The 26,882-nt window shown below is 47.1% G+C and overlaps 1 protein-coding gene across 1 annotated transcript in view; it reads right to left on the reverse strand.

Annotated features, from left to right (window-relative positions):
* KPNA3 (karyopherin subunit alpha 3) overlaps positions 1-14,011 on the reverse strand; it is a 52,920-nt gene extending 38,909 nt beyond the window's left edge. Inside the window, exon 1 of the mRNA XM_040542459.1 lies at positions 13,740-14,011. Within this exon, the coding sequence (XP_040398393.1) occupies positions 13,740-13,817 (78 nt within the window). The 5' untranslated portion in view covers positions 13,818-14,011. The remainder of the gene's footprint in view (positions 1-13,739) is intronic.
* Between the last annotated feature and the right edge of the window lie 12,871 nt (positions 14,012-26,882).

Genomic DNA, 26,882 nt, shown 5'->3' on the forward strand with positions numbered 1-26,882 from the left:
ACAGGGGTATTAATACACCATTTTCAAGGTATAAAATGATTGAAAAAAATTAAGTCAAACATAGATGTTTAGCTGTATTTCTAATGTCAAGTTCCTTGATATTTTATCTTATAAAATAATCCAGAAAAACAAAAAGTCTACTAGATGCTGTTAGGTAAGTTACTGTTCTCACTTCCAACTTGAATTTCTGAATACTCTTTCAAAGGCAGGTGCAAAGTGTTACATGCCAGCAGTCTCCCCCTGACATCTTCCACTTCAATGAGAAATAACCTCCAGATCCAAAGGACCAAAACCGAAATTGATTTCAGATGGCAGCAAACAAAGTCACTGTGCACATTAGGGCTGCTGTGTTAAAGACTGCCCCTGCACCTCCTCCTAACTGAATGCAAATATTTCAGAGCTGCTTTTTAGGCTCTTCCATCCTTGTGATAATGGTCAGAAAGAGATGAGAAGTCAAACCTAACAAACTGAGGAACCTTATTTCAGGCTGATAAAAAACAACTACGCTAAACTGACAGAAGATAAAAATGTATTAAGAAATACCAAGCCTTGAAAATAAAGCAAATTTTGCAAATCAGTGCCCAAAAACAAGGCTTCAGAGAATGCTACCGTTCCTGCACAACGGCCTTTGATACCCTCAGTGGGCAGAAGCTACAGAAAACACAACAATTCGCATCAGATCAGTGTTTCAACTCTGGTATCTCTCCTCCAACAATACGATGACGAGCAACCTCAAAGCTTAACATCAGACACTTACAGAATAGGAAAATTTCTCCCGATTTTTCAGTTGATAGATGGTCCATGATGACGAACCAAACGTGGAACTCTTGATACTATGACGCAATGGCTGAAGATAATCCTGCAAATTTCTGAATTGTCATCATAATAGCAACCCTTGCCAACAACACATTTAAGGAAGCGTTTTTAAGTGACTGAACACTTGGGACCCTTTGGCTCAACCACGTGTACTTCACTAGGCCTGCTTGTGAAACGCTGTACAAAGGTGCACATGATGCTCACTACACGTTAAAGAGCAAGTATCACTGCTGCAATACCACCTCTTGATGCCTTTATGATGGCCCATCCACACTCGTGTGGCAAAGAAACAAACAAAGTACTTTGAAGCTTTGGATAGCATTAGATTAAGTTTCTAATGGAAGAATTAAGTCTCTTAAGCAAACTTATTTTGCCTCTTGAGCCTTTGCTTTAACTCAGCAAAAGTTAACTGCACAATAAATTTAACTACTTGAAAAGGCAACTCATATGGCTTCTGTAAACTAAAGGAAAAAAAATCAAGAAATCCAGCAACTAATCAGTTATTTTAGTCTAATGCATATCAGAACAAATTAATAAGTTTTCCAAATCCCTCTGTAGCAAACATATAACATGTTTCTCCTGAAAAAAAAAATACACAAATGTGACACTCCTACCAAAGTTATACAAGCCGAAAATTCAGGCTAATTCAAAAGGACAAAACCATCTGAGACACAACAGTCATAAGTAAAGGGCTACTGGGAGAGCAGTAACGGACTTAAAACTTTGGGACTGTTTTATGCAAGTTAGATTTCAACACACAATGAAATACTGGAAATAGTCTTAGGGTTTCCGTTAATCTCAAGTTCCTACTTTGTACCTAAAAATCAGTCTTAACTGATTACAAGCACTTTCAAGTCCCTGAAACATATCTGTTCCAAACACAAGAACTTCTGGATACTTGGTAAGATTACTTCATCTCCAATTAAGGTACAAATTATAAAGCCAAAACAATTTAAATGTGTGAATGACACAACTAGCGAGGAGCTGAATTCATTACCTTCCCCTTGCTATTCAAGGATAAAGATTTTTTAATGCAAATTAAAAATGAAGTTTCAAGAACAAAGTGTTTAACAACATACATCCTCTTTACATTAAAAAAATCAAACTGCCATGGTAAATGGTATAAATTTCAAACTTTTTAACCATTTTTAGCTATAACTATCATGTCAGAGGGGAGATTAAAGCGCAGCCATCATTTAGTGACTCAAAATCTCCCTACCAGTGTAACAACGAGATCTGGAGCTGTGTGGTGCTCCCCCAAACCAGCCACCTCATTAAGTGGGATACCTGAGGAGTGACATCTTTTAATCAGCGCACTTACACACAACGTCCACTGCAACAGGAGCAAGGCCAGAAAAACTCATAGATGGAGAGCAGGACACAGATGTTTTAGGCAAGCCAGAGCAGCAATACTGCCAGATAGCCCATAAGCAGCTAGCTGCCTGCTCCTGCTCTCCGGCAGGCTTCAGCATCCCTGCTAGTCCTGGAACAGAGGAGCCAGCTTCATCTGGACAAGACAAACACCACTCCCCAATATCAATTTTGGCAATTCTGTGGACACAAAACATATTTTCAGGAACTTTGATAAGACGTGCATTTAGTTACTTTTGAACTTTCAGCCATTAAGTGGAGACGAGGGAAGAAATTCATTGACTGATTCTAATTTCTCAGGGTCTACAAACTTCATTAAAAGATAACTGTTCATTTAAATTCTTTACTTCTGCTCTTGCCTCTCACCATGAAAGGAACCAGTCTCAGAAAACCAGAATATAAATGCTGACGGGCAAGAGCTCCCCTGAATGCATAGCTGGGAGAGTAAGGTAGCTTGATTAAGCGTACAGGGCACCAGAAAAGCTTAGCATTTGCAAGTCAATTCCAATCTGCTTCCACCTGCCTAACTGAAGAAAAACTGGCCCACTTCCAACAGCTGGACTGGATTTAACTAATACCTCCCCCCTTGCATATGAGCATACCCTAGAGCGTAGTTTTAAATAGTTTACAAGGTAGCTGTGGGTGCAGTACAGTGAGAGAAGGTGTTTGCACTGATGAAGTTAAACACTGTGCTTCCCCAGAATTTTTACTAGCCTTTTTTACCCCCTTATTCCTTCTCCGACACCTTTTAGCAAGCATGAAATACCGCAATGCACATGAAAATGCAAAAGCCCCACGGGCTGGGCTGGTTCTGGTCAGAAGACAAAATTCAAATATTTGTTTGTATACAGCCTTTGAGATGACTAAGGTTGGCAGCTGCCTATCTTTGGTTAACATCAGAAGTTAAATGTTCTGTATTTGCATAGGAATATCATTTGTTGGTGCGTTCAAAGTTGAGGCTTAGCCTGATGATATTGTTTTACTCACTCTGGTAGAGCTGGCTTCAGCCAACGAAGTGTCAGGCAAAGAGACACTGATAGAAGGTGATGCTGCTGTTCTTGTTCACATTTTCAAAGCACACAGAGCCTACTCCAAGAACTGCAAGCAAAATTAATACCCTAAATCAAAGTTTTGGGATGATTAAGCCAAAATTTTGGGATAGCATCACAATGGTGCGAATGCAAGTACTTCAAACTGGAAGAACTGAAACCAATGATGATGTGGACACTGATCCCCCGTATTTCTTTTGGACACGCAAAAAGATTTGTTATCCATGCCAAACTAAATCAAATGTATAGTCAGAATTAAGCCTCCCTGCTAGGTTTATTCCTTTAGGTACGAGCAGCATGGATAATTGGCTAACCTCACGCTCCCACACCCAGTGCATAATGAAAGCAGACTTCTTCCTCACACCCAATCGTGAGACTTAACTAATTACCGAGTACTCCTATAAATCTCCAAATTATTCTTTGAAGAAAAAGTGATTTTTTTTTCCCAGTCATATAGACTACAACATTAGCACATCGCCACCTCTGGCTTTGTTATCACAGTTCCTATTAAATTAAGGCCACCCAGCTGGTTAGAAATGCAGGCAGGGTGCGTGGATTCCACAACACAAGCACCAGCTCCACCAAAGCAACCAAATAAGACAATGTACCTGCACACTGACCTGAGACTCCAAGAGTTTTATTTCATTTGATGGCTGTTGTGCCCTAAAGGTATTTGCTCCTCTTAGGAAAACATTATATTACTTTGCTGAAAGTATTAGAACTTAGTTCAGATTCTCTGTGCACTGCAGAATCTTACAAGAATAAAGTTTCCTTTTGGCTAGGAACTTTTAATGCAGTACTAGGGACATGAGGAGCAGAGTGCAGTGTTCGTGCTACTCTATTTGATGCCACAGTCTGTTTTGTTTGGGACTCACAAAGGCCATTGAGGAAAAACTACTTCTTTTTCAGTTGGAGCCACCACGCTAGTTTATTTTATATTTTTATTCCCCACTTTGGGGCCTCTAAAACGAATACCAGCTGCTTTTTGTTAGCCAGTCTGGGGCAAGATAATTCACGTAGCTGAACCTGGGCAGTCTCAGCAAACTGGATGCATCAGATACCCACCGACTCTTTCACTTAGTGATGGGCAATGACTCACTGAAGTCGGACACGCATGCAAATATGAAAAGCCACAAGCCTCCAATTATTGTTGCTCACGGTGTTGAGTCACCTGAAAGCCCTACGGAAGCAGACAAAGCTGCCCATCCGTGTTATCTACTTCTACTGCTCCAAGTGATCTTGGCAGAAAAGCGGTTGCCAGGTTTATTTTTTAACCACCTGTATTATAAGGAAACTCTTCAAGGTCCTGATACCCCCTCCTTGCATTTGTTTAAGCCGTGTACTGAGCTACGACCAAAGCATTGAGTTGTGAGCACTCCTGTTTTAATTTCCATACACCAATTACCTGGCTTACAAGTACAGATGTATCAGCGTCCTCAGGAGACCGGACCCAAAGCAATTTAGCTGGCTGCATTCAGCACAAATTGCACTGATATTGAAGGACACGAAGCAGCCCGGAATACAATCAACATTATCTGGTGTTTTAATACAGCATAAAAGAAGAGCTGGAATTCTCTATCCAACATCACCACGCACGTATAGATTTCCAGTCTCTGCTGCGGTGTGAATCAGGCTCATTATACCTGGTAAAAAGTTTCACAGCATTTCCATTCAGATGGAAATCTTAACGCCGCTAATCACACCTCTTCTGACATCAGAGGAAGATTTAATGCAGCCACACGGGCTCCACCTAAGTCCAACTGAAGTTTCCAGGTAACCCCAAGCTAACTCATCGCTGCACAATGGTTGTTTGCTCAGGCCAACAGGATCACCAGCTAATTCGCAGCAGTAATTTTGTCCTGCAGTCCTACCAGGAAAAGCAATCTGTCCACACGGCGTTCCAAGGGACTGGGGCAATGTCTCGCTTTGACAAGTCTCACTTCACGAAGGGCCAGCCTTGAAGAACATAACTGGAGTTCTGACATCCATGTTACAGCCCAAAAGAAGCTGCTGATCTGCAGGATACCTGTAGCAAGCATTTTGTCTTTTCCTGTATTTTTTGGAAACAGAAGGGCATGCTGAATGAAGTTTAACTCTGATGAGTTGTCCCTTCTCTCTTTGATTTTTACAATGGCAGCAGGTCTGCCTTATCCGGACACCTTATATACACCTGGAACACTGGGTGATCAAGATAGGCTAATTACAAGTGATTCCTATTCAAATTTTTTAAAAATTTTGAAGATTAAGGCTTCTGGACACACTAAATACATCCAAGGATTCAAAAACATCGGTACAGGTTTAGGTTACGGGAATCTGCTCTTGCCAGCATACAAATTCCCATTCAGTTGTGCAAACACTGAGAAGATATTTATGATTTCCTTGTGTTGCAAGAACCGTGTATCAGATGCTTCAGAGCCTCCTGGAACCAGAAGCACACCCTCTCCTTGAAACAAAGCATCCGTGCTGCCCTGCTCTCTCCCCACACGACCCCAGCTCTGCCCTGCCCTGGAATTTCTAAGGAAGTCATCATTGTAGGTGACTACTTTCAATAACCAGTTACAAAATGAAGTGTTTGGTCAGAAAGGCCTCACAGATTTCTGTGGCAACTGTCACAGAAGACAAGACATTCTTAAGCTTGTCCAATATTTATACTAGTTTCCCCTTTCCCCTCCTTCAAACGAAAAAAAAACAAGCACACAGAATAGCTCTCCCCAACTCCCTCCCCCTTTAAGCCAGAACATGGCAGACCCCTTTCCGGGGCTGGTCTGTAACCCAGACACTGAATTTGCAGCTTATTTTCTTACATCCCTTCCAGAAGCATCAGTTCAGGCTAAGGACAACAACCTAGATGTCTTGTAACAGAACGAACAGCTACCAGGCCAAATACCAGCCAGGTACCTTCTTGTACAATCTGTGTTTGAACAATGACACTCCCTCTCCAGACACTTACACAGTCTTCAGCTGTAATATCAAAGTACCTCACACGACACATTTATAAGCATCCTCCCTGTGAAATGAGGGAGAAAAAAGTCCAATTATTCCCATCTATAAAATGGGAAACAATAATTGCAATTTGCATACATTTACAAGGTGCCATGAAAAAAAAAAAAACGACAGATCCCTAGAGAGCTAGACTGTATTCAACCATCCTAAGTTTTTTTGGTCTACTGTTACATGACTCAAATGAAATGTTTGGTTTTTTCCCCCCCCCCATTTTCGAAAGACATAATCAAAAGGTGCAAAAAAAATTAAATGTGCAAGCTGCCTAATTAAATCTATGAAGAGATCATTCTGCTCAAGATGCAAGAGAAAACAGACCCAGCTGACAAGCCTGGAAGAAAATGGAGCACTGGGAGCCGGAAAATACACTCCAGCAACATCCCACGATCCTTTAGGAACCCTATCAGCAGCCCCTCCAAATATAATCATTGCAGTGTCACGAACTCTAGATGCTTCTACCTCACTTTTTTCACGTGACATGAACCTGAATTCATGTTTCTCCTGTCTGAAGGTTCTCTCCTTGAGGTGCCTGCAGTTTACCCTTCCATAAAAAGGGCACCAGCTAGCCCTAACAAGTCAGACCACCAGAAGTGGCCTGGTTCTGATGGACTTGTGGCAGGGCCCCTTAAACACCTCTGCTTGCCTGGAAGGGTGTTCTCCACAACTGCTTGTTCCATGTTATGAACTCTTCGCACTGACAGCCTACGCTCTCCTTGATTCCTGGCTGGGATCTCATTTCAGGATTTGCTCTTGGTGTGGACAGCAGTCTCTACATGTCAGATTTTCTATGCAGAGAAATCACCACCTCTGACTTTGCATCCATTTGGTTGCGAGCATGCAAAGAAGCAGGAGACCCTGATGCCAAAAACCCACACACAACGATGGTGTTTGCTGGTTACGGTGACCTTGGCTCACCTGGGAAGGAACTACAACATCTCCACATAATTCCATAGATACTGGGACTTAAGATTGCAGCTGCCTAGGAGAAGGCAAGGACTAGATTATGCTGAGAACTGCAAACCTGCGATCTCACGCTACGCCCGGCCAGGAATCCCTTACTGCATCCCCAAAAAACAGGCACAAGGTGCCCTAACACCTTGTCTGACCACCTTATCCTCATGCAAACGAGCTTTGACTGGGTTCTGCACCAGCAAGTTTGCAGTGGGGCTTGATTGCTCATTAAAATACACCTCCATCAAGGCTAGCAAGTCAAACTATGAGGAAGCCATTTCTCCGAGCTGATTTTGCAAATCACCTCTTCCATCACTGCCTCCGAAGTCCATTTGTTACTGAACTTGACAATTACCAAGGTTAAAAACGCAGGAGAGACCCTGAGCCGTTCACAGGCATTACAAAGTATGAGGGAAATGAGTAATGCGGCAGTAGGTGGCTGAATGGGGAAGGATACTCATTTTGCCTCTAGTTCTGCAGCCATCCATGCAGCACATACTCCTATTTTGTGCTTGCTGTACTTTATTAAACACACACACACACCAAATCAAGCTCAAAACCGACGGTAACATTTGCTTAACCTGAGAGAGGAGACGAGTGCCAGCTGACCCAGAAGAAAGGGCACAGAACTTCCTCAGCAGATTCAATGGCATCAGCCTGACAGCGAAGGGATAAGCACCCGACATCAAGCACCACCCCACGCACAAGGCGTGCTTTCTCCCTCCAAGCCAACCACACTTCGAGCCACCACTTGTCTTCTCCTGGACGTGACAGGCCAGCGCAGGAAGCTAAGGGAGCAGATCAGAAGAAACGTGAAGAGCTTTGCACCTAGCCCACCCCACTGCACCGCCAGTTCTGGGGCAGGACCAGCTTCTTGGAAGAAACTGGCTCTGACTACCAACGTCAGGGTCTGTGAAACAGAATGCAAAGCCCACAGCTTCTGCTCTTACAGAAGTATCTAGGAATAAATACCAGCCCAGCATCAGTATTTCACAGTGCCAGGTATTTTAGAAGTAATAGCCTGTATTCTTGGGAAATATATAGGGTTTACAGTTCTCTTGCATCTCAAGTCAGTTTACTTGGCAATTTCTTCACATGTCCCATCAGCTTCAGCCACCTTGTTGCCTCTTCAGGCCGTAATCTCATACACTAGGTGCCTAATTCCACTTCCAACCTCACAATAAATGCAAATCTGATCGCTCGGTTGTAGCTGGTACATCCTCCTAAGCACTGCCTCTTCAAATAATGAAGTTTTAGATGAAAAAAAAGCCTGGATTTGTGCTAGAACTGCACAAACATTATGAAAATCTCAAACAACTTATGTAAGAATAGTTAGAGAGCTCTTAGAACTAGTATGACAGTTATGTTGCTCCTGACAGTTTACAAGTTAATAACCTACCCTTTAATAGGAGAGGTTTTAGGGATAGTAGAACAACAGCTATAGTTGCTAGACATACTAAAGAATGAAAAAAAAAAAGAAAACAACCTGTAATTACAGAAGATTACCTAAATCTTGGCATATCTCTACAACAACTAACAAAAATGTCATAGAATCACAGCATATCCCAAGTTGGGAGGGACCCACAAGGATCATCAACTCCAACCCCTGGGTCCCTGCAAGACCACCCAAAAAGAAAAAAAAAAAAAAGACAATACAGCGAGCACAGATCCCGATCAGCTTACAAAGATTACGTTCATCAAAAGACGCCATCTCCAAATTGCTTTCTTCACAGGTTGAAATAAACAATGTCCTCCCAAGGTATTTGTGTCTTTAAACATTTTAAGGCAATGCATACAGTTGATTTGGAATTTCACAAGGAAAATATACGACAGTATACCTAAGTGAACTTAAGCGTTTTTTTTCTGCCACGAGTGACAAACTTTTGACAGCACTGTACTTTTTACTTGCAGACTAACTGAAGTTTACAAAATTCTGCAGCAACAGCAAGCAAGGAGGCTTCTCACGTGTACCTCTTATTTCCTAGTCAAGTAATTCTTTCCAAGGTGCAGACACGTACACCTACATTCTCCCAAGGGTATGCTGGCCTGAAAGGTTAATAAAGAAGCTGCAGGACAGCTTAGAAGCTCTGCACGAGAGTATTAGATCTTACCTTAAATGTGGTTCCCAGCAGGAAGCTACCTGATACCTGTGTTTTCACTTTGACTGCTGAGCTTCACTGAGCCAGCAAGGCTATTAAGACAGCAGGCCCACAGTCACCTAAACCAACCTAAATCAGCTGGTCCAGCCCTATTCCCTCCCAACCCTTCTTTTGCCAGCATTAGATCCTGCGCCAGCAGAGAGAGAAGCAGGAAGCTGACCAACCTGTAAAAGCGAGCTCCGGAAAGAACCCGGGTTGTTGCAAAATAGCTGGGAGTAAATATACTGAAGATGCCCGAGCTGATGACAGAGATCCGGGCTAAGCCCAGTGTCTTCCTCTGCCTCATCTAGGATCAGGAGGCTGAAGGTAAAGAGTAAGAATGGATGCTGCAAAGTCCCCAGGCCAAAGGTGATATAGACCAAAAGGTGATAGAGCTGGCCCCAAAAAACTGTAACTGGGGAGAAGACATCAGTGGTCATGACCTCAGTAATTTAAAATCAAATATAGCACTGGGAGGTGGAAGATGACAGGGTAGCTATGCCTCCTTTTGGTAAATAGCCTTTAACAAATTTCAGGAGGTTCACCCTACAGATCGAACAACAAAAGTTCAAGATACCAAATGTCTGTATTATTTTGCCTTGTGATTAGAGGCATGACAAGTATACAAAAAGGAAATTTTAATCCCAGTCATTAAAAAGTTTTTACAAGTAGTTATTTAGGCTATAATGTACTAGCTCCTCAGTTGCTGCCTCTTTTTTACAGGAGTACAGGGAACTTTACTTTTGATCCAGTATGCGTTTTGCTAATTACATGATCACAGTCTCACTTTACCACACAAAAAATAACAGTAAGTCATACAGACAGTCCTACAAATTAGAGCATCTCAGTTTATCTAGAATTTTTCTTCAGTTTTAGCCAAGGATGCTGACTGATCCTGATAAAAAGAAATGCGCTGAATTGTTTATCTATCAACTTAAACATCACGACAGGGAGCCAACAGATTGGTGCCTGCTATTTGTCATACAGAGTAAGTAACAAGTTTCTGGTCCAGGAAGTGAGAAGAGTAAAAAACTGCAGGAAGGACGTTACCAGGTAAAGAATGAAGCTGAAGAACTGCAAACAAAAAAAAATCAGAAGGCTGAAGTTTGGTTTTATAAAAGCTAAGTTATCTTGGATGTAGTTATAAACAAATAAAGCCAGCAGTTACAAGGGGTATTACAAATTAAGCAATAGCAACTGTTCAATCTTTTCCTGCAAAGCCTCAATTGTATTGGAATAATCAGCGCTGTACATTTAGAAAAACACCCACTGAGACTTGAGGCTACATGCCTGTGATCAACACAGGAAGGCTTTCTCACCATCCATGGGACAATTTTAAAAGCCCTTTCTTATCTCTGGAGAATATAAAATTGAGAAGGCTGTAAGGAGAAACTGTTGTGGCAGTCGTTGGTCCAAACGAAGCCGCTTGGCTCCTCAGTGCCCAGCTCTGCTGGTTCAGGTTAGCTCTGACTGCTGCTAATCACATCTCAGGGCCTATAAAAACAGAAGAGTCTCGCTAATAAAAGCGAGAACGCAAGCTAATATTAAGTGACTAATGCTTTGTTTCTGGCATTTGATTTTGCTTGGAGATAAACGCCTTTAGTATTAATGCTTCAAAACCAGAATTCCAGCTCTACATGCACAACTCTACCTCATTAACACAAGAAGGCAACTAAAAGGTGAGAAACTTCCACCCAAACCTCAAACTCAGAGAAGCAGAGTGGGCCTGTGCAGGTCAAGGAGTCTGTGCACACCTGCCCAGCAGATCCTTCTCTTCGGTCCTAGAAAAGGAGCCCAGAGAGAAGTGGCAGGGGGTACGAAGGTCTGTCTTAACGTGAAACCAGTGCTTACTAATCCTTTGTTTCCCTTACGGTTGCATTAACGAAAAGCAAAGATGATCGTGGCCTAGCAAACCCAGTAATAAAATATGAGTTAACTACAAATTAAAGGAGTGTTTTGGTCTGCCATAATAGTCTGTACCCAGAGGGGATCAATAACAACTCATCAGTATTTATTAGAAGCCAAAGGAAGACTACTGAGGTACTCTTAAAACACATTCAAGGCTGATGAGTTCAAAGGCAGGGACTGTCTCCAGGCAGAAGGTGACTCAAACAACACTTTTCAAACCGAACCGGAGAGCACACGGCCTTGAATATTTGAGATTTTCCAAAGGATATAATCTAGATACCAGACCATGATTTATTACTCCGTCGTTCTAACCACTTTTTTCCTCATTGGTGGAATCTGACAAAAAGCGTAGATGCAGATCAGCAACAGCACTTCTCATCTTGGTTTTCAGAGTACAAGAAAATTGGAGGCAGGATCTTTATGTAACACTCCTTATTGAATCACAGGCACTGAAACAAGCGTATTTTATTGCTGACAGTTGAGAATTACGTACAATACTTGATTTAGGAAAGAACTGTTTGGTGGAGAACTGATAATTTTCACTAAATACAGACACATTGTCAGACTGAGTAGTAGTACCTCAAGAGAAGCACAGCAACTAATGGCAATTACATGGTCCTGCTGGGCTCCTTCATTCTCTGCTATAAACTTAGCTTACCTGGTTTTACTTCTAGATACCCAAGTTACATAAAGTTTACTTAGTAGAATACTCTGAACTTTTGAATAAGTACCATGATTAGAAAAAAAAAGTCAAAAAGGAGGTATGGTAAAAAAATTCACACACGACGTGTTGGAAAACATGAAAGACACTGGTTCATTTAAAGGCCTGTGAAAGATGAGAAATGCACCTAAATTCACTTAGCATACCTGCACGAGTGTACAACTTTTACTCACTTCTGAGTTTCATCTGTTTGGTGCCCCCAGAAGAAAGGTGCTTCTTTGATTTTAATGCTTTTTCAAAAGCATGGGTGAAAGCTTTGGTTCCGGCACCATTAACATGGTTATCTGGCAAAGTCTTAGGCTCAGCTACAAAAGGAAGTCAGTCAGCATACTGGAAGATAACCCTAGAGGATATACTTCTCTGTAACAGCAAATACCCTATTCCAAAATAATTACTCCACTTCAGGAGGAACTGTTCTCCTGAGAGCTAAGGTACCTTAGCCGGTCTGGTCTAACTAATTCCAGAGGAGCTTAGGCAGTTGATTCTCCTCCTCCCCCCCACAGAGGCGGATATTTAATTCCCCTAGTCTTGGGCATGCTATAACATAAGCAAGTACGGGTGACAGATCAGTTCGCGCTAGGCATGAGCATACCTAACCTTTCCCTGTTTAGAGCTCCGATGGATTCAGGCCAGTGGCTGGGAAAGTGGCAACAAAGCCAGCAAGCAACACGGGGAGATGAGACAAGGACAAAATGAATGAGGAGCAGCAGCAGGAAGAGCCTCGCTGGATAAGAAGGGGAAAAAGAAACCCACCACGCCTCCTCCTACCCTGAAAAGCAACCGCTTAAAGGAAAGATGGGTAATTTTTAGCGGTTTGCTAGCGTTTACTAATGTTAGCCAGGAGTGTTGAAGTTAACACGCTCCTCGCAGACAATATTATCCGTGAGAAAGACCCGCTGTCACTAAGTTAACCGAAAATTAAGAACAGTTTACATGGTGAATGTCATCTTAAAGGCACTGCCGCTGCCAAGGCTGACCCGCATAGAACCGTCTCCACCCAAACAATAGCAGCAGAGGTGTGAATTCTGCTCAGACACGAAATGTGCTTTCGGAGGGCTAAAACCCCGGCCGGATCGGTGACAGAGGTGCGTTTCGGCGATCATATCGCAGTGGGTTACCAGCAGCGAGGCGAGCACCCTGAGGAGAACCCGGCAGTTACCTGACACGCATTTTGGCTCCCCGTTCCTGTGAACCCTCACCAGGCTGGGAGTGGGATTCCAGCACAACCCTTACACACCCCTTTTTTTTCGTTTCTCACCCCCAAAAAAAAACAACCATCAGGTGAGGAGTTTTCCCCCTGGCTTCGATGGGGGCTGGCACCGAGGACGCCCCCTTGGAGGCCGTTGGGGGCGAGGGGGGCCGGAGGGGGCCAGGGGGTGAGAGGGGACCCCCGTGGGTGAAGGGGGCCCCCCGATGCCCCCCCAGCCCGGCATTTTGGGGCGAGGCAGCGCGTAACCCCCCCGAATATTGCCAGACGAAGCCCGAGGGCCGGCTGCAGGCGGCGCAGCGGCCCTCAGCGGGGCCCGGGGGCGGCCCCCCCCCGGCGGCGGCCCCATTGTGCTCCTCTCCAGCCCCCGGGGGCCGCCGCCCTCATGACGGAGGAGAACAAACCGCCGCCGGCCTTCCCACCCCCCCCCCCTCACCCGGCCTTCCTCCTCCTCCTCCTCCTCCTCCTCCCTCCTCCTTCTCCTCCTCCTCCTCCTCAGCCGCGGCGGGAAGGAGGAGGGCGAGGAGGAGGAGGAGGAGGAGGGAGGCCAGGCCGCGGCCACCGCCGCTGCCGCCCACCTCCACGTCGCGGCCCTTGTTCTTGAAGCTCTTGATGCGGTGGTTCTCCAGCCCGGCGGCGGCGGCGTTGTCGGTCATGGCGGCGGCGGCGGCTCTGAGGCGGCTCCGGCAGCGGCGGCGGCGGCGGCGGCTCCGGCTCGCGCGAGGGGCGGGGGACGCGCCGTGACGAGAGCGCGCGCGCGGTGGTGGGAGGGGAGGGGACGGGAAGGGGGGAGGGGGGGGGGAAACGGCACGGGCGCGCGCGCCGTTGCCTAGCGACCGCGAGAGCGGCGGGCGCGGCTCGGCCAATAGCGGCGCGGCTCTGCCGCTTCGCCCCGCCCCGCCCCGCTCGGGCTGCGGAGAGGCTGCGCTACCCGCGGGGCGCGGGGCATGGTGGGAGATGTAGTTCTTCGCCCCCCTCCCCCTCCCCCCGAGGGCGGCGGCCTCGCACGTGGAGCGGGAGGAGCCGTTGGTCCCGGCCTGTCAGGGAGCGGCCGTGGCGTTCGCCCTCTGCACGGGGGCTCCCCTGGTGTCTGAGTGGGGCAGCGCGCCCGCTGTGACCAAAAAATCCGCCCCCCATAGCCGTCAAAATTACTTCAGCCCCCAGGGCGCCGTGAAACACCATTTCTGAGGAATAAAACCCAAAAAACCTGTCCCCCCCACCCAAAATACCCCAAAATGTGTCATGTTCACACCTAGCCCGCTTGACACCACCTCACGGTCTGCGCCATGTCCCTACAGACCCCATTTTCAGAGCGTCCCCCTCTAATCACTCAGCTCCTTAATCCCCCAGCCCTTCTTCACGTCACCGAAATGGCGGCGACCCGTAGCTGCCTGCTCTGCCATAGCGAGGCTTGCAGCCTGCTGCAGAGGAATAAAGTCTGAAAGACTTGTGCTTCGTCACCGTCTTTCAGCTGTGTGCCAAATGTGTGTATCTAAGGGACCGGTGTAGCATTTCCATCATTTCCATCCCTCCTGTATCCACGCAGTTTTGGCTCCTGACACACGTCCCTCTGTGCGTTTTCCTGACTTTTTTTTTACCTGGGAATGCTTCACAACCAATGCTAGCAATGGAAGAGAAGAAGGAGCCCAGAGCAGGCAAAGCCCACGCAGCATGAGCAGTGTTACGGCGTTTGTCAAGACGGCTCATGTCAGAGGCGGCTTCTGGGCCCGACACTTGCAGTTTTGAAGGGGAACTGGATCCAGCTGCCCAGCTGTCCTCGGCAGAGCTGCCGAAGCAGATTCAGTAGCTGAGAGCTTTGCTTTACCCGCCAAGAAAGGTGGCTGCAGCTGCCAGCTGTGGCTTACTCAGACCCGCTCGGACATCAGAGCAACGCCAGCTCAGTCGCTGCCAGACAGGGTGTTGCAGTTATCCTCTGCAGGAGTTGCTGGCCATTGCCACGAACAAAGGAGCTTTGTTCAATATAACCTATGAGGTAACATGGAAAACTTACAAATAAGAAATGGAAAGCGCCCAGACTGCGACAACTCAATTTACCAATCCATAAATCTATACCCGTTCCACCAGATAGATGAAATTTATAGATGCAATTGTGGCGATGTCTTTTCTGTCCCATTTCTTCCTCCTCATGGTATAAGCCTATCAGAGTGTCTGTAGTGCGTTTCATTCCTCTTAGTAGACCCTCAGGTATTGAATGCCTCTTAGACAGAGCTACATGGTAGTTTGATCAGTTTTATTGCCTGAATAAAGTGGTGCTCATGACTACATAATTAAACTTGCATGTACTCAGAAAACATTTTGATGTAGTTAAGCAAGTACTACTTTTTGGCACTGTAATTAACAGATACTACGAGTACTTTGCTACTTTGGAAACTGAGTGAACCCTGTGGTTCAGGGTAGGTATTCTTCCTCACCACATGAGCTTCATATTAACATGTTCCGGGCCACCAAGACCTGAAATGTACATGTCAAGCCCTCGAGCACACTCATAGGATTTACTGGCCTTGAGCTGCCCCCTCCCACTCCATTTCAGCCCCCTGGGGCCATCAGTCCCTGCCCCAGCAGTGCTGCAGCAGGGCTGGTCTCCAGCTCCACCACAGCCCTGCCTGGCCATGGGCCCTGAGGTAGGCTGATGTCCAGGGCTGGGCTGAAATGGGGCTCCTGGGCCACTGGAAGAGGTGAAGGGGAAGAAGGGAGGCTGGTTGTGGCCAGCAAGGTCTGTGAGTGCCTTTAGTGCCTCAACAATATAAATTTTGTCACTTAAGAGGCATGGGGAGGAAAAATCTTTCATAACAATTCAGAGATGAGAGACCGTAACAGCTCTTTGGGTATCCCATGGCTGAACAGAGTTGAGCTGTGTTTGTTTCTGGGACGATCTGTTGGTTTCAGCTAAACAAATTGACCCAGCTGGTGATACTGCCATATTTTGGAAATCACCTCAAGAATGCAGTGTCAAGAGGCTGCTTACTCCTGTGGTAGCTAGTCACTTGCTCTTTTGCAGTCTGTAATCTTGCCTATATCTGCCAGTCAATATAGTTGCAAGAAAACCAGCATGTGAAAGAAATGTGATGAACCTGAGTCACACTCTTACCGGCTGTCCCTGCAAGAAGGCTTGGGGAGATTTAGGTGCGGTGATTTAAGATGTGACCTGTTGCCAGTCCCACCCTGCTAGTGGCTGTCAGAAGGCAGGAGGGGTGAATAAAACATGTGTCAGCTCCCCATTCTCTCTATCCACAGTCACAGGTAGCTGAAGCCAAGACCCACAGCATGAAGGAGGTGTGGGTGCCTCATGTTGCTCCCAGCAGAAGAGGGGGGAAGCTGGCAAGGTGGTGTGGTCTCAAACTGCTGCTGCTGAATTGGCTGTCAAAAACAGTCCATAAAATCGTGCCACTTCTAATCACAGAAAGGTGCAAGGACTGTTAATTAAGTCTCCAAGATCACCTAAACCACTCATCAGTCTCATGTCCTGCTCCCAAAATGGGATGCCTAAGCATCTCTGGCTTGGGTTGCAAGACTGCCGTGACAACGTAAGACCATTGGCACAGTGGAGCAGGAGGGAGCTTTTCTCTATAAAATCTGCTGCTTTTCAAGTGCTCCCTAATTCCCAGCAGATGTTAACTTTTGGGGCTTGCTTTCCCTTGTCTGATAGAGGGAGGCTATTAATAAATGTTTGCAGTACTTACTGTCACTGAAGTCAAATTTTGTCTTCATAGGGAAAGTTATGTTCTTACCTCATGGTGACTAAGGCTTAGTAATGAACATGAAGTAAATCCTGGTAAAGACTCAAGCTTTGTTAAAGGCTGCCATGAAACACTGTGGATGCTACGAGTCAACATGCCTGAAGGAGAGGCGAGAGATCCAACAAAGAGAAACCCATGGAAAGTGGCTGTGTACAAAGATACACGCCCAGGTCAGGAAACCCCTCATCTGAAAATGAACCTGAGGAAGTGTTGGGGGAAGCATCAACTTTTTTTCTTGTTCTAGTGCTTTTCTGATGGACAAGAGGAGGAAATCTGTGCCAGGACAGTACCAGAGGGTTGGCTTTGCTGCTGGGAGAAGTTGCTTCTGGGGGCCATATGAAGAACTGGCAGAGGAGCTGGCATGAGGCTGGCTTTGGAAGAACCAGTGAGCAGCCCAGGAGTTGGGTTTATGCAGGCCTTGGTATCTGCAGACCAGGAACAGGAGCACCGATGGGACAGCTGGCTTTTACACCAGCATTTCCAGAAGCTGGGAGACATTTCTAGTGAAGGAGGAACTGTAACACCTCCGGTTATTCACAGCCCCCCTGGGTTCAGTCTAAGAGCCAGATTGCTGCCTCAGCATCTTTGTCTACACTTTGGCAGGACAATTAGGGGAAGTTCCTCCTGGGACAGAGTATCACTTTCATCCTCCACTATTCTCACAAGAAACCCCAGAGTTTCCTCATTTTATGCTGTTTCCCACCGCCAGTGAGCAGCTCAGTAAGAGAAGGTGGACCAGGGCCAGGGGTGACAGCAAGGTGGACATGGGGTGGGGGCTTTGTGGGCTTTGTGAGCTTTGTGAACAAGGGCCCTCTCTCGTGGTACACAAACAAGAAGAGCTGGTCGGGTGACAGTAGCCAGGGCCAGCCAAAAGCCCAGATCACCAGACCAGACCATAGTGGTCAGTCCCAGCTCAAGTCAGGGTCCATACTGGTGAGTTATCGGGCCAGGTATAGCCGTAGCTGCATTGTAGCCCAGGCAGAGACCAAGGGCCAGAGCCCTGCTTAAAAGCAGCTCCAGAGAGAAGGGCAGCAAATCCCCGCCAAGGCTCCTCACAGCTTGCTTTTTGATTCAAGGACAGCTAGCTGGGCTGCCAGAGCTGGCCCTGGGCCCAGCCAGCCCCAGGAGGAGGAGGACGTCCTTGGTGCCTGGGCACGTACCTGGAGGTGAAGATGTCCCCTTCTCCTGACATCTGAGCTTCAGGCTGCTGCAGAACCAGAGGGGGCACTGAGGCTTATTCCAGGGCCTGGCCAGCCCTCCCAAATTTAAGGCAGTTAATAATCAGCAGCCTGTGCCATTCTACCCACAGCTTTGACACGAGCAAAGCTTCTGAGATACGGCTTGCAGAGCTATGGGTCCATCACCCTCCTGGAGTATGGCATTAGGATGCAGGCAATAGGAGTCTGGGCTGTACCACAATGGGTTCGCTGTTTTTTTTGCTGGTGGAAACAGCTCTGGGAGGTCTCCTTCATGGCCCAAACCCTCCAGCACAGGCAGCCTGGGGATGCCCAGCCCCAGCACCAAAAAGAGCTAGGAAATTCCTGACACAGACTGAACTGTGCCTGAAGGAGACAGCAAAGGGATTCTGTTTACAGGAAAGGTCCCTGAGGACCTGGGAGTGACTGTCTGCAGGATGGCTCTCTTAATTTATATTTCAAAGTGGATAATTTAATTGGCATAATTGGGAGTTTGCTTTCTTCTCTTCATTACAGATGTGCAGAATATGGCAGCACAGTCAGCGAGAGGGAAGCGTGTCTGGAAGGGAGATAACTGCAGAAGAGCTCTATAACAAAGTAAATGATGTCATCAGATTTGGGAAACTTTCTCTGCAGGGTAATGAAGACCTCCTTTAAATGTGCTGGTCACAGGGTATGGGGTACCACATTCCTCACCCTCTGGAGCAGGAGAGGTTTGGTTCTGCTTCATGGCAAAGAGGAAGCCTGGCTGCCTCTGGAGCTCCTGGACTCTGAGTCAGCCAGCATGGGAAGACCCACAGCTTGCTCCCACCAGTGGCTGCTGCTCCCCTTGACCAAAAACTGCTGCTCGGTGACAAGGGGACCTGGATGGATGGGGAAGAGTGGGTAGAGGTTAACATTTCAGCCCGTAAGTTCTAGCATGAAGAAGATCCACCTGCTACAAACCAGACAGCCTTGTCCTGAAGACTGAATGAGCTTGAGGCAATCCCCCACGGCTCTACCTCTCCGTACAAACCATGATGCTCAGTTTCAGATTTTGGCACATGTCAACAGTATACTTTTTCTCCTAAACACAGCCTCTGAGAGCTACAGGACTTGCTACCTGCACTGCAAGAAATAGGCTTTTTTATTATTATTTTATTTTTAATCAGAAATATCTCAGAGTGGAATCGCAGTGACACCAAAGCAGTTTTCAGCGCTCACGTCATCGAAGGTTATCAAGAGCCTTCAAGTGGATTTGATGTGATTTCACTAAATCAGATTAGGAACTTTTCTAGTAAGCGAAGGCAATTTCAGATGAATAATTACTGCAGACAAGGCAAGGGTTTACGGGGGTGGCTCAGGAGGCTTCTGCTCCCCTTGGTGCCAGCAACACAACACGTATTTCCCTGTTGCATGCGCGTTGTGCAGGCTGTGCCTCCCGCGCCCTCCCAGATCAGGCTGTTCCTGTCCCTGGTTAATGCCGCTCTGATTACAGCATCCTAAGAAAGGCGGATTTTCTTTCGTGCTCTCATATCCAAGTATTAACCTGCCCTGACATCGCTTCATTTGTGAGAGCTGAGATCAGTTCCCTGCAGAGGTTACACCCAAGTGTACGACAGAAGTGGAGGCAGATTCCTGTAGCTTCTGTTCTGCAAAATAAGCCTTAGCTTCTGCTCAGATATATATTATATATATGTAAGTATATCTCATAGAGGATATCACAGATGCAGTGCTGTGGGATCCTGGAACAAGGCACACTTCCCTTTGTGTGCCTTAATGGGAGAAAATTCAAGCGTAGTTATATTTCTGCTATCAACACGTACCACTAGAGCTGGCTATTGCCACCATGTCCCATTCATTGGAGGAAAGGTTCTACATATTTAAAGCCTGCAAATAATTATACGTTTGGTACCGTGCTGTTACAAACAACGTGTAATATTATTGTCTCAGTAACTTCCATTTGTAAGAAGTCAGCACAGCAGCAAGCCCCCAAGCTTACACGTTGAAATGTTTTGCCAGTTTCACGTGATTAATGGCAGAAATGGCAATTTTATTTTAAAACCTCTCGTGATCTGCTCTCAAGATCTATTTGGATCTTCAGTCCCCATGGCAATAGCGTCCTAAGTTCTGAAAATAACAATGTGCACAGCTATTTTGACTGAAGTAACCAGACGACACACGCGCATAAGGCTAAGCAGATGGGTACGTGCTTTCAGCGAGAGAGTTTCGTTTCAGTCACGAAGGTAAACAGCTATTTTCTGGGCACACAGAGAGATCTGCTCTACTTGGCCAGACGTGTCAAGCGAGAGAGCTCTATTTTTACATTGTCACTTTTTTAAAGTAGGCCGGCATTCATCCTTTTGAATGGCTTTCTAATGATATCAAATGTGTTTCGTGCACCGTGAACCCATTTGGCATTGCTCTTCTCAGCAAAATGCCACTGAGATGGTGACACAGAAGACGAGAGGCAGGGAAATGGATCCTGGCCTCATTTTCTATGTTTACGTGTTCCCCCTTTGGACCGAAGCCATTAATCATGACGGGAAGCCTTCTGGGTTGCTTTGGTTAAGGGCAGGAGTTTGTTTTCACCTTTGATGCTGCCTCAAATGTTTGAAGATAATGGACGATGATGCAAAAATCACCTACACGGGACGTTTCTTTGCTCACAGCTCTCTCTGCCTTTCTGATGAACCTTGACTTCACCCCAAGAATGGATGGACCTTATCTGCAGGGCACCACGTGGACCTCACCTCCTGGTCACCTGGAGCCCATCCCTACGTGATCCCCAGTGCAGGAGCATCAGGGCTGCTGGGCATGTGGCCTCCTTGGAAGATGGACACCGTTTGCCATCGGTACTCGCTGGCTGGCACTCAGCTGCCCGCGTCCTCCCCCAGGTAGATGTGCAGAGGATGCTGAGACAGGTGGAGCTGCACAAAGATTTGGTCACAGGATCTGTAGCTGGTGGAAAGCTTTGACTCCAAAGGTCGCTTTTGGGGAAAGATAAAAAATAAAAATAGAGAAACAGAAGGGAAAGGAAAACTCTCCCCAGTGGTCAGCTGGGAAGAGAAGGAACAGGAGGTCCCCAGAGGAGCATCCTCTGCTGGGCATCCTCCACTGGTGCCCCAACCCCAACGAATTTCCGATAGTAACCATAATTTTTTTTCCATATATGTATATCTTGAGCACATATATATATAGTTTGAGCATATCTATATGCTCAAATCCCTCTTGATAGTTCCTGCTCACAAGGCTGTTGGCACTGCTGGGAGCACACGTTGATGGGGGCAGGTGTGGCACGCTGGTTGCCTGTGAAAATTTGTGCGTGTGTTTTGTGGGGTCCCCCACTGTGAACCAAGAGCAGCAGCCAAGGAACAGGAAAAGAGGGGATAAAGAAAGGGTGATTCTCGCACCGGTGGTGATCACTTCTCATGAGAGCCCGTTGTAACAGCACCGTCAGGGCTTGCAGGTGCATGGCTGCGAGAATAACGCAAGAATTACATGGAGCATCCATCTGCAGCCCAGAGGCACCGCTACAGCCGACCCTGTTCCTGTCCCCAGCATCATCGGATGGATAGCATCACCCCAGGCAAGGGGCAAGGCAAGAAAATAAAAGAAAGGAAAAAAAAGAGCGAAAAAAAGGGAAGGGAAGGGAAGGGAAGGGAAGGGAAGGGAAGGGAAGGGAAGGGAAGGGAAGGGAAGGGAAGGGAAGGGAAGGGAAGGGAAGGGAGGGAAGGGAAGGGAAGGGAAGGGAGGGAAGGGAAGGGAAGGGAAGGGAAGGGAAGGGAAGGGAAGGGAAGGGAAGGGAAGGGAAGGGAAGGGAAGGGCAAAAGAAAATGAATAAGGAGGGTTGCAATTCCTACTTCACTTCGTGTCTCGAGCTGCAGTGGATTTAAAGTACAACCTCAAACAGCATGAGTGTTGGCAATGCTATATCGAAGCTGACGCATGATGATGACAACACAACATGAATGAAAAATGTGGATGTGGAGTAACTGAGAGGGGAGGGAGCTTTCTCCAAATATTTTCTCACGGATCGTTTTGTGATGATTCAACATAGTTGATGTAAAATCTGGCTGAGTTGAACCAGGTGTGAGCCAGCCTGGTGTGGGTACTACAATATAGCTGAAAGTGATATTTAATACCAATTTATTTGGCCAGGAGGGGCGGGGAGAGGCAGGAGGAATGGGCACAGACCAGTAACTTGTTTATCTTCCACAGCCACGAGCGGCACACGGGAAGGCTGCAGGCAGGGCTCGATGCCTGGCCTTCTAGCATCGCCCCTCCAGCCACAAAGCCGGTGGTGAGCCAGGTCAGGGACCCGATCCAAGGTAAAAAGAGAAGGATAGATGCCTATATTATTCTTCTTCCTAGGCTATTTTTCATGCTCTGAGCCAGCTAATAAACCAGAGGCCACCAGGACCTCCCAGAAGCCCTCCAGCAAAACTGCAGCAACGCGACTCGGTACTTCCTGCCCTGCCAAGGTAAATATCAGCAGGGAGGAAAACCAACAGCAGCAAAACCAAAAGCCCTGCGAAGCTTCTTCGTCAGTTTGGAACAACCAAAAGTGATAGGGGCATGCTTTGGAGGCAGTCCCAGATGAGTGACCCTTAGAAAGACCCCGGGCTCCTCACTCTGCACATCGCTGTGGCCACCGTCAGTGCTCTGGTGCCGCAGATATTATATAAATATACATAAACATATGTGTGTACATGTATTTCTGAAGTTGTATAGAGGATACTGAGTGAATCCTTGCTCCATCAGTGTAAAAGGAGTTAGAGCATCCCTGTGTTTGAAGAGATAGCAGTGCTCCAGGCTACAAAAGATAACTGTGCTTTTTAATTTAAGCTCACAGCTATGACAGCAGCGCAGGGGGTCCCTCTGCTCTGAGCGCACCCAGCCTGCACTGACTGATGGCTGTTGTATTCAAAACCTCCTAGGCTGCTGTGGGGAAAGTGCCAGAATAAACATCTCCGCTTCCTCCAGAGATGCAAAAGACTGAGATGCATTTAGATGTAAATACCTGGTTTGATAACTAACACGTCTGGGTTTTTGTTCGGGCTCTTGCTAGGTGCTGCTGGTGGTTTGATAATAATTGCGGTTACTGTTTTGGATGGTATCAAGCACTGGGAACATATGTGGGGATGCTGAAGCCAGAGGGGAAATCCTTGCAGGTTGCGAGGGGTGAAGGAGCCACCCGCTGTTCGCCTTCCCTTCGCATTTAACTTCTTCATCTAGCAGTTAAGCTGGAGATGATAAGATTTCTATGCAGATCATTAGAAACCCATATGGGTAGGGAGTGAGTGAAATATGAACACATTTTGTAAATCTAGTAGAAACGCAATTCAGGAAGACAAATGGAGCTATTAAAACTTCATATCTTAGATATATCTGACCAATATACACATGTTATTCGGAGCTGTAGTTTTGGGAAGTTACTTATATAACCTTAAAATAGCAATAAATCCCTCAGAGCGATCGTTATTTAGCACCCACGTTTCACTTTATTCCCCAAAAGGGTGCTGAGAAGCGAAACAATGAATTAGAGGGCAGATGCCTTTCACAAGCTCTCCTTAATTGCTGCCCAGGTCGCACTTCTGGTGGCTCAGTAGTAGGGGAGCTCTGCAAAGGCCACTCAGAGCCATGGAAGATATCACGGTGATGAGCATGCGAAACACCAGCAGTCCCAGAACAATGGTCCCAAATTTCAGTCCAAAGCAGCCTATCACAGCAGTGACATCCCAGGGTGCCAGCCCTGTCCATGGCACAAGGAATCGGCTTTGTAACCCACTGTGAGAAGCCAAAGAGCAGGGAAGGGACCTAGAGCAGATGCCTACTGCTAACAAAGCAGGACCACAAGCTGGATAGCCTCAGACCTAGGCGGGCCACCTTCCCTGGTGCCACCAACCCTTGCTGTCCTCTCAGCAGACCCCACACGCTTTCCATTCTCACCCACGGTATTTCGCTTGCAGCGTTCATGCCCTGACTGTACAAATCTCTCCTTGGGCAGCAGGAGAGCAGCAAAGGGGAGAACCAGCCGACTGAAGAACCCGGTAAAGGCTAGGTAATTAGTTTTCCAATCATCGTTTTCTGTCTTTAGATGTAGACACAAGTCCTGTAAAGTGCACTGGTGGCTGGTTCTGCTGCACTTGTGTTTCTTCGCAACCAGTTTAGCTCGACTGCATTTTTTTGGGCCTCTCTGTTGGGCCCTGACAGCAGATTTCACCATGGGTTGTACTTCTTTGCTAGGCTCCCCGCAGGCATAGCATGGGGCATTGCCGGTGCCGGCAGTGCCGTCCTTTCTGCCTTCACATGCGTTGTCCCCGCTTCCCGTGATGTGCAGGAGCTGCGTGCCGGCAGCCAGCAAGCCCTGGGGAGAAAGTAGGGAGATTAAAGATTAAATTGTCTCCTTTAGCCATCGCACACCAGCCTGCCAGGCAATGAGCGTGGGTGCGACACGCTGTGCCTATTACCTTCAGCCTCTCAGCACAGACACGCATAATCCGGGGACGACGACTGATTCCACATCCCAGACCCAACAGAGAAGCACATATAAACCATGAAATTACTTGCCATGAATCACGGATTCATTACTTTAAGGAGGCGACAGCGTCCTTGAGAAGTGCTGAGGGATGCTAGTCACGCTCTTAAAATCGTTCGTGGGTCTTGGTACAACGCAGGAGGAAAAGGTGAAAGGAACAGCATGCAGCAACAGTTGCTGACCTGTATGCCAAGTGGTTTCACAACGCCGTGGCTGTTTTGGTGTCCTGGATGTCTCCTGGTGACTGACACAGTAAACTGCTGACAACGTCGGAGTTTAGGCAAGCTTACAGGGAGCAAACTGGAGCACGATGGTGGTTTCTCGTGCACGGCAAAGATCAGTGGGTCTGGGAAAGAAGATGGGGGAAAAATACTGCGTTTTTGTGCCTCTTCTGGGTGAAAAAAATCAGTTTTACCATATTTTGAGTTTTATCTCCCCAAACAAAGAATGAGATTGGCAACTTTATGCTATCTCGGAGAGGAGGAGAGGAGAGGAGGAGAGGAGGAGAGGAGAGGAGAGGAGAGGAGAGGAGAGGAGAGGAGAGAGGAGAGGAGAGGAGAGGAGAGGAGAGGAGAGGAGAGGAGAGGAGAGGAGAGGAGAGGAGAGGAGAGGAGAGGAGGAGAGGAGAGGAGAGGAGAGGAGAGGAGAGGGAGGAGTGGAGAGGAGGGGAGAGGAGAGGAGTGGAGAGGAGAGGAGAGGAGAGGAGTGGAGAGGAGAGGTGAGGGGAATGAAGGGAGGGGAGAGGAGGGGAGAGGAGAGGAGAGGAGAGGAGAGGGGACAGGTGGAAGAGAACAGAACAGTTTAGTTGGAAGAGCTTCGAAGGTCATTTACTGCAACTACCCGACCTCTTCAGAGCTAACTAAAAGTTAAAGCATATCAATGAGAGCATTGTCCAAATGCCTCTTGAGCACTGACAGACATCAACCACCTCTCCATCCTACGCTGAGAACTGCCTTCAGCTGCCAGGGAGGAGGTTTTGGGGAAGCCCTGGCTTTTTGGGCACGCTCCTGATAACCCTGACACATGGTGTGGGCATCTAGCAGCATGCTGGAGATGTGGGACCAGCCACCTATGGGGTGTCCAAGGGTGATGGGGTGACTCGTGATGGCCAAAGGGCACTGTGGTGGCCTGCTGGAAAGAGAGATGATGCTCAGAGCCCGAGTCCAACAGGGAAATGTGGATACCCTGGGCTGATGTGCTGAGTCAGGTCAGCTACAGCACTGCACTTCATTGTTTTTTTTGCAGGTACCAGGAGCATCCCCGGAGTGTGCAGGGCTCTGGATTTCACACCCAGAGCCGTCCTTCCCTGCAGCGAGACACCGGGACAAACAGCGGCAGGTTCATCCCTTGCAGGAGCTGGGACTGCACAAATAGTTCAGGATGGTGAAAGCCAAAGGCAGACGGCATCACTCTTGCCAAAGAAACCATGCCGGGCCCCTGCTTCAGCAACACCGCATGCAGCAAGGTGAGCCAAGGCATTTCATCCCAGGAAAAGCTTCTTGTCCAGCCTGGGTGATTTAGCATCAGTCAGCACCAGAGTGTTTGATTTAACACACATTTTCTATTTTACTTTGCATATTTTTGAAATAACCAGCTAGGAAGCTATTTGTATCCTTTTCACATCCTAATTGCAGGAACAATACTTTTACACTAATATGTGTAATTTAACCTGTCAGTTAATTCCTTCCAAATATTGACTTTCCATGAAGCGAAAGGAGTATCAAGACAAACAGCAAAAAGTCTGAGGGGCGAATATTTACACTGCCATTTGCCACGTGTTACTCACCATTGTGATGGCAATCTCATAAAGCTCTTATTCAAGCCTGTTTTCCTGCTTTTTAGCACCAGATTTGCCTGTTTTGTGACAGGACACCCCCCAGCCTGCAGACTTGTGGTGCAGATTACAGGGCTCAAGCATGTAGGAGACCCTTGGCTCATTTTCCTGCCTGATGCTCTTGCCCAGGAGAACGTTGAGATCTTGCTCCTCTCAAATCTCCATCTTCCATCGAGGTGCTGGAGGTAACTGGGACTGGCTTTGGGGACAGGGCAAGAGAGGGAAGAGGTCTGGGAGGGTCTGCCACAGGGCCGTGGCTGATGAGACGCAGGTAATGATGACCCTGAGGGTGCACGTCCTTCACAGAATCACAGAATCATCTAGGTTGGAAGAGACCTCCAAGATCACCCAGTCCAACCTCTGACCTAACACTAACAAGTCCTCCACTAAACCATATCACTAAGCTCTACATC

Source organism: Cygnus olor, chromosome 1, assembly GCF_009769625.2.
Source record: "Cygnus olor isolate bCygOlo1 chromosome 1, bCygOlo1.pri.v2, whole genome shotgun sequence".
In the NCBI taxonomy this organism is placed as follows: domain Eukaryota; kingdom Metazoa; phylum Chordata; class Aves; order Anseriformes; family Anatidae; genus Cygnus; species Cygnus olor.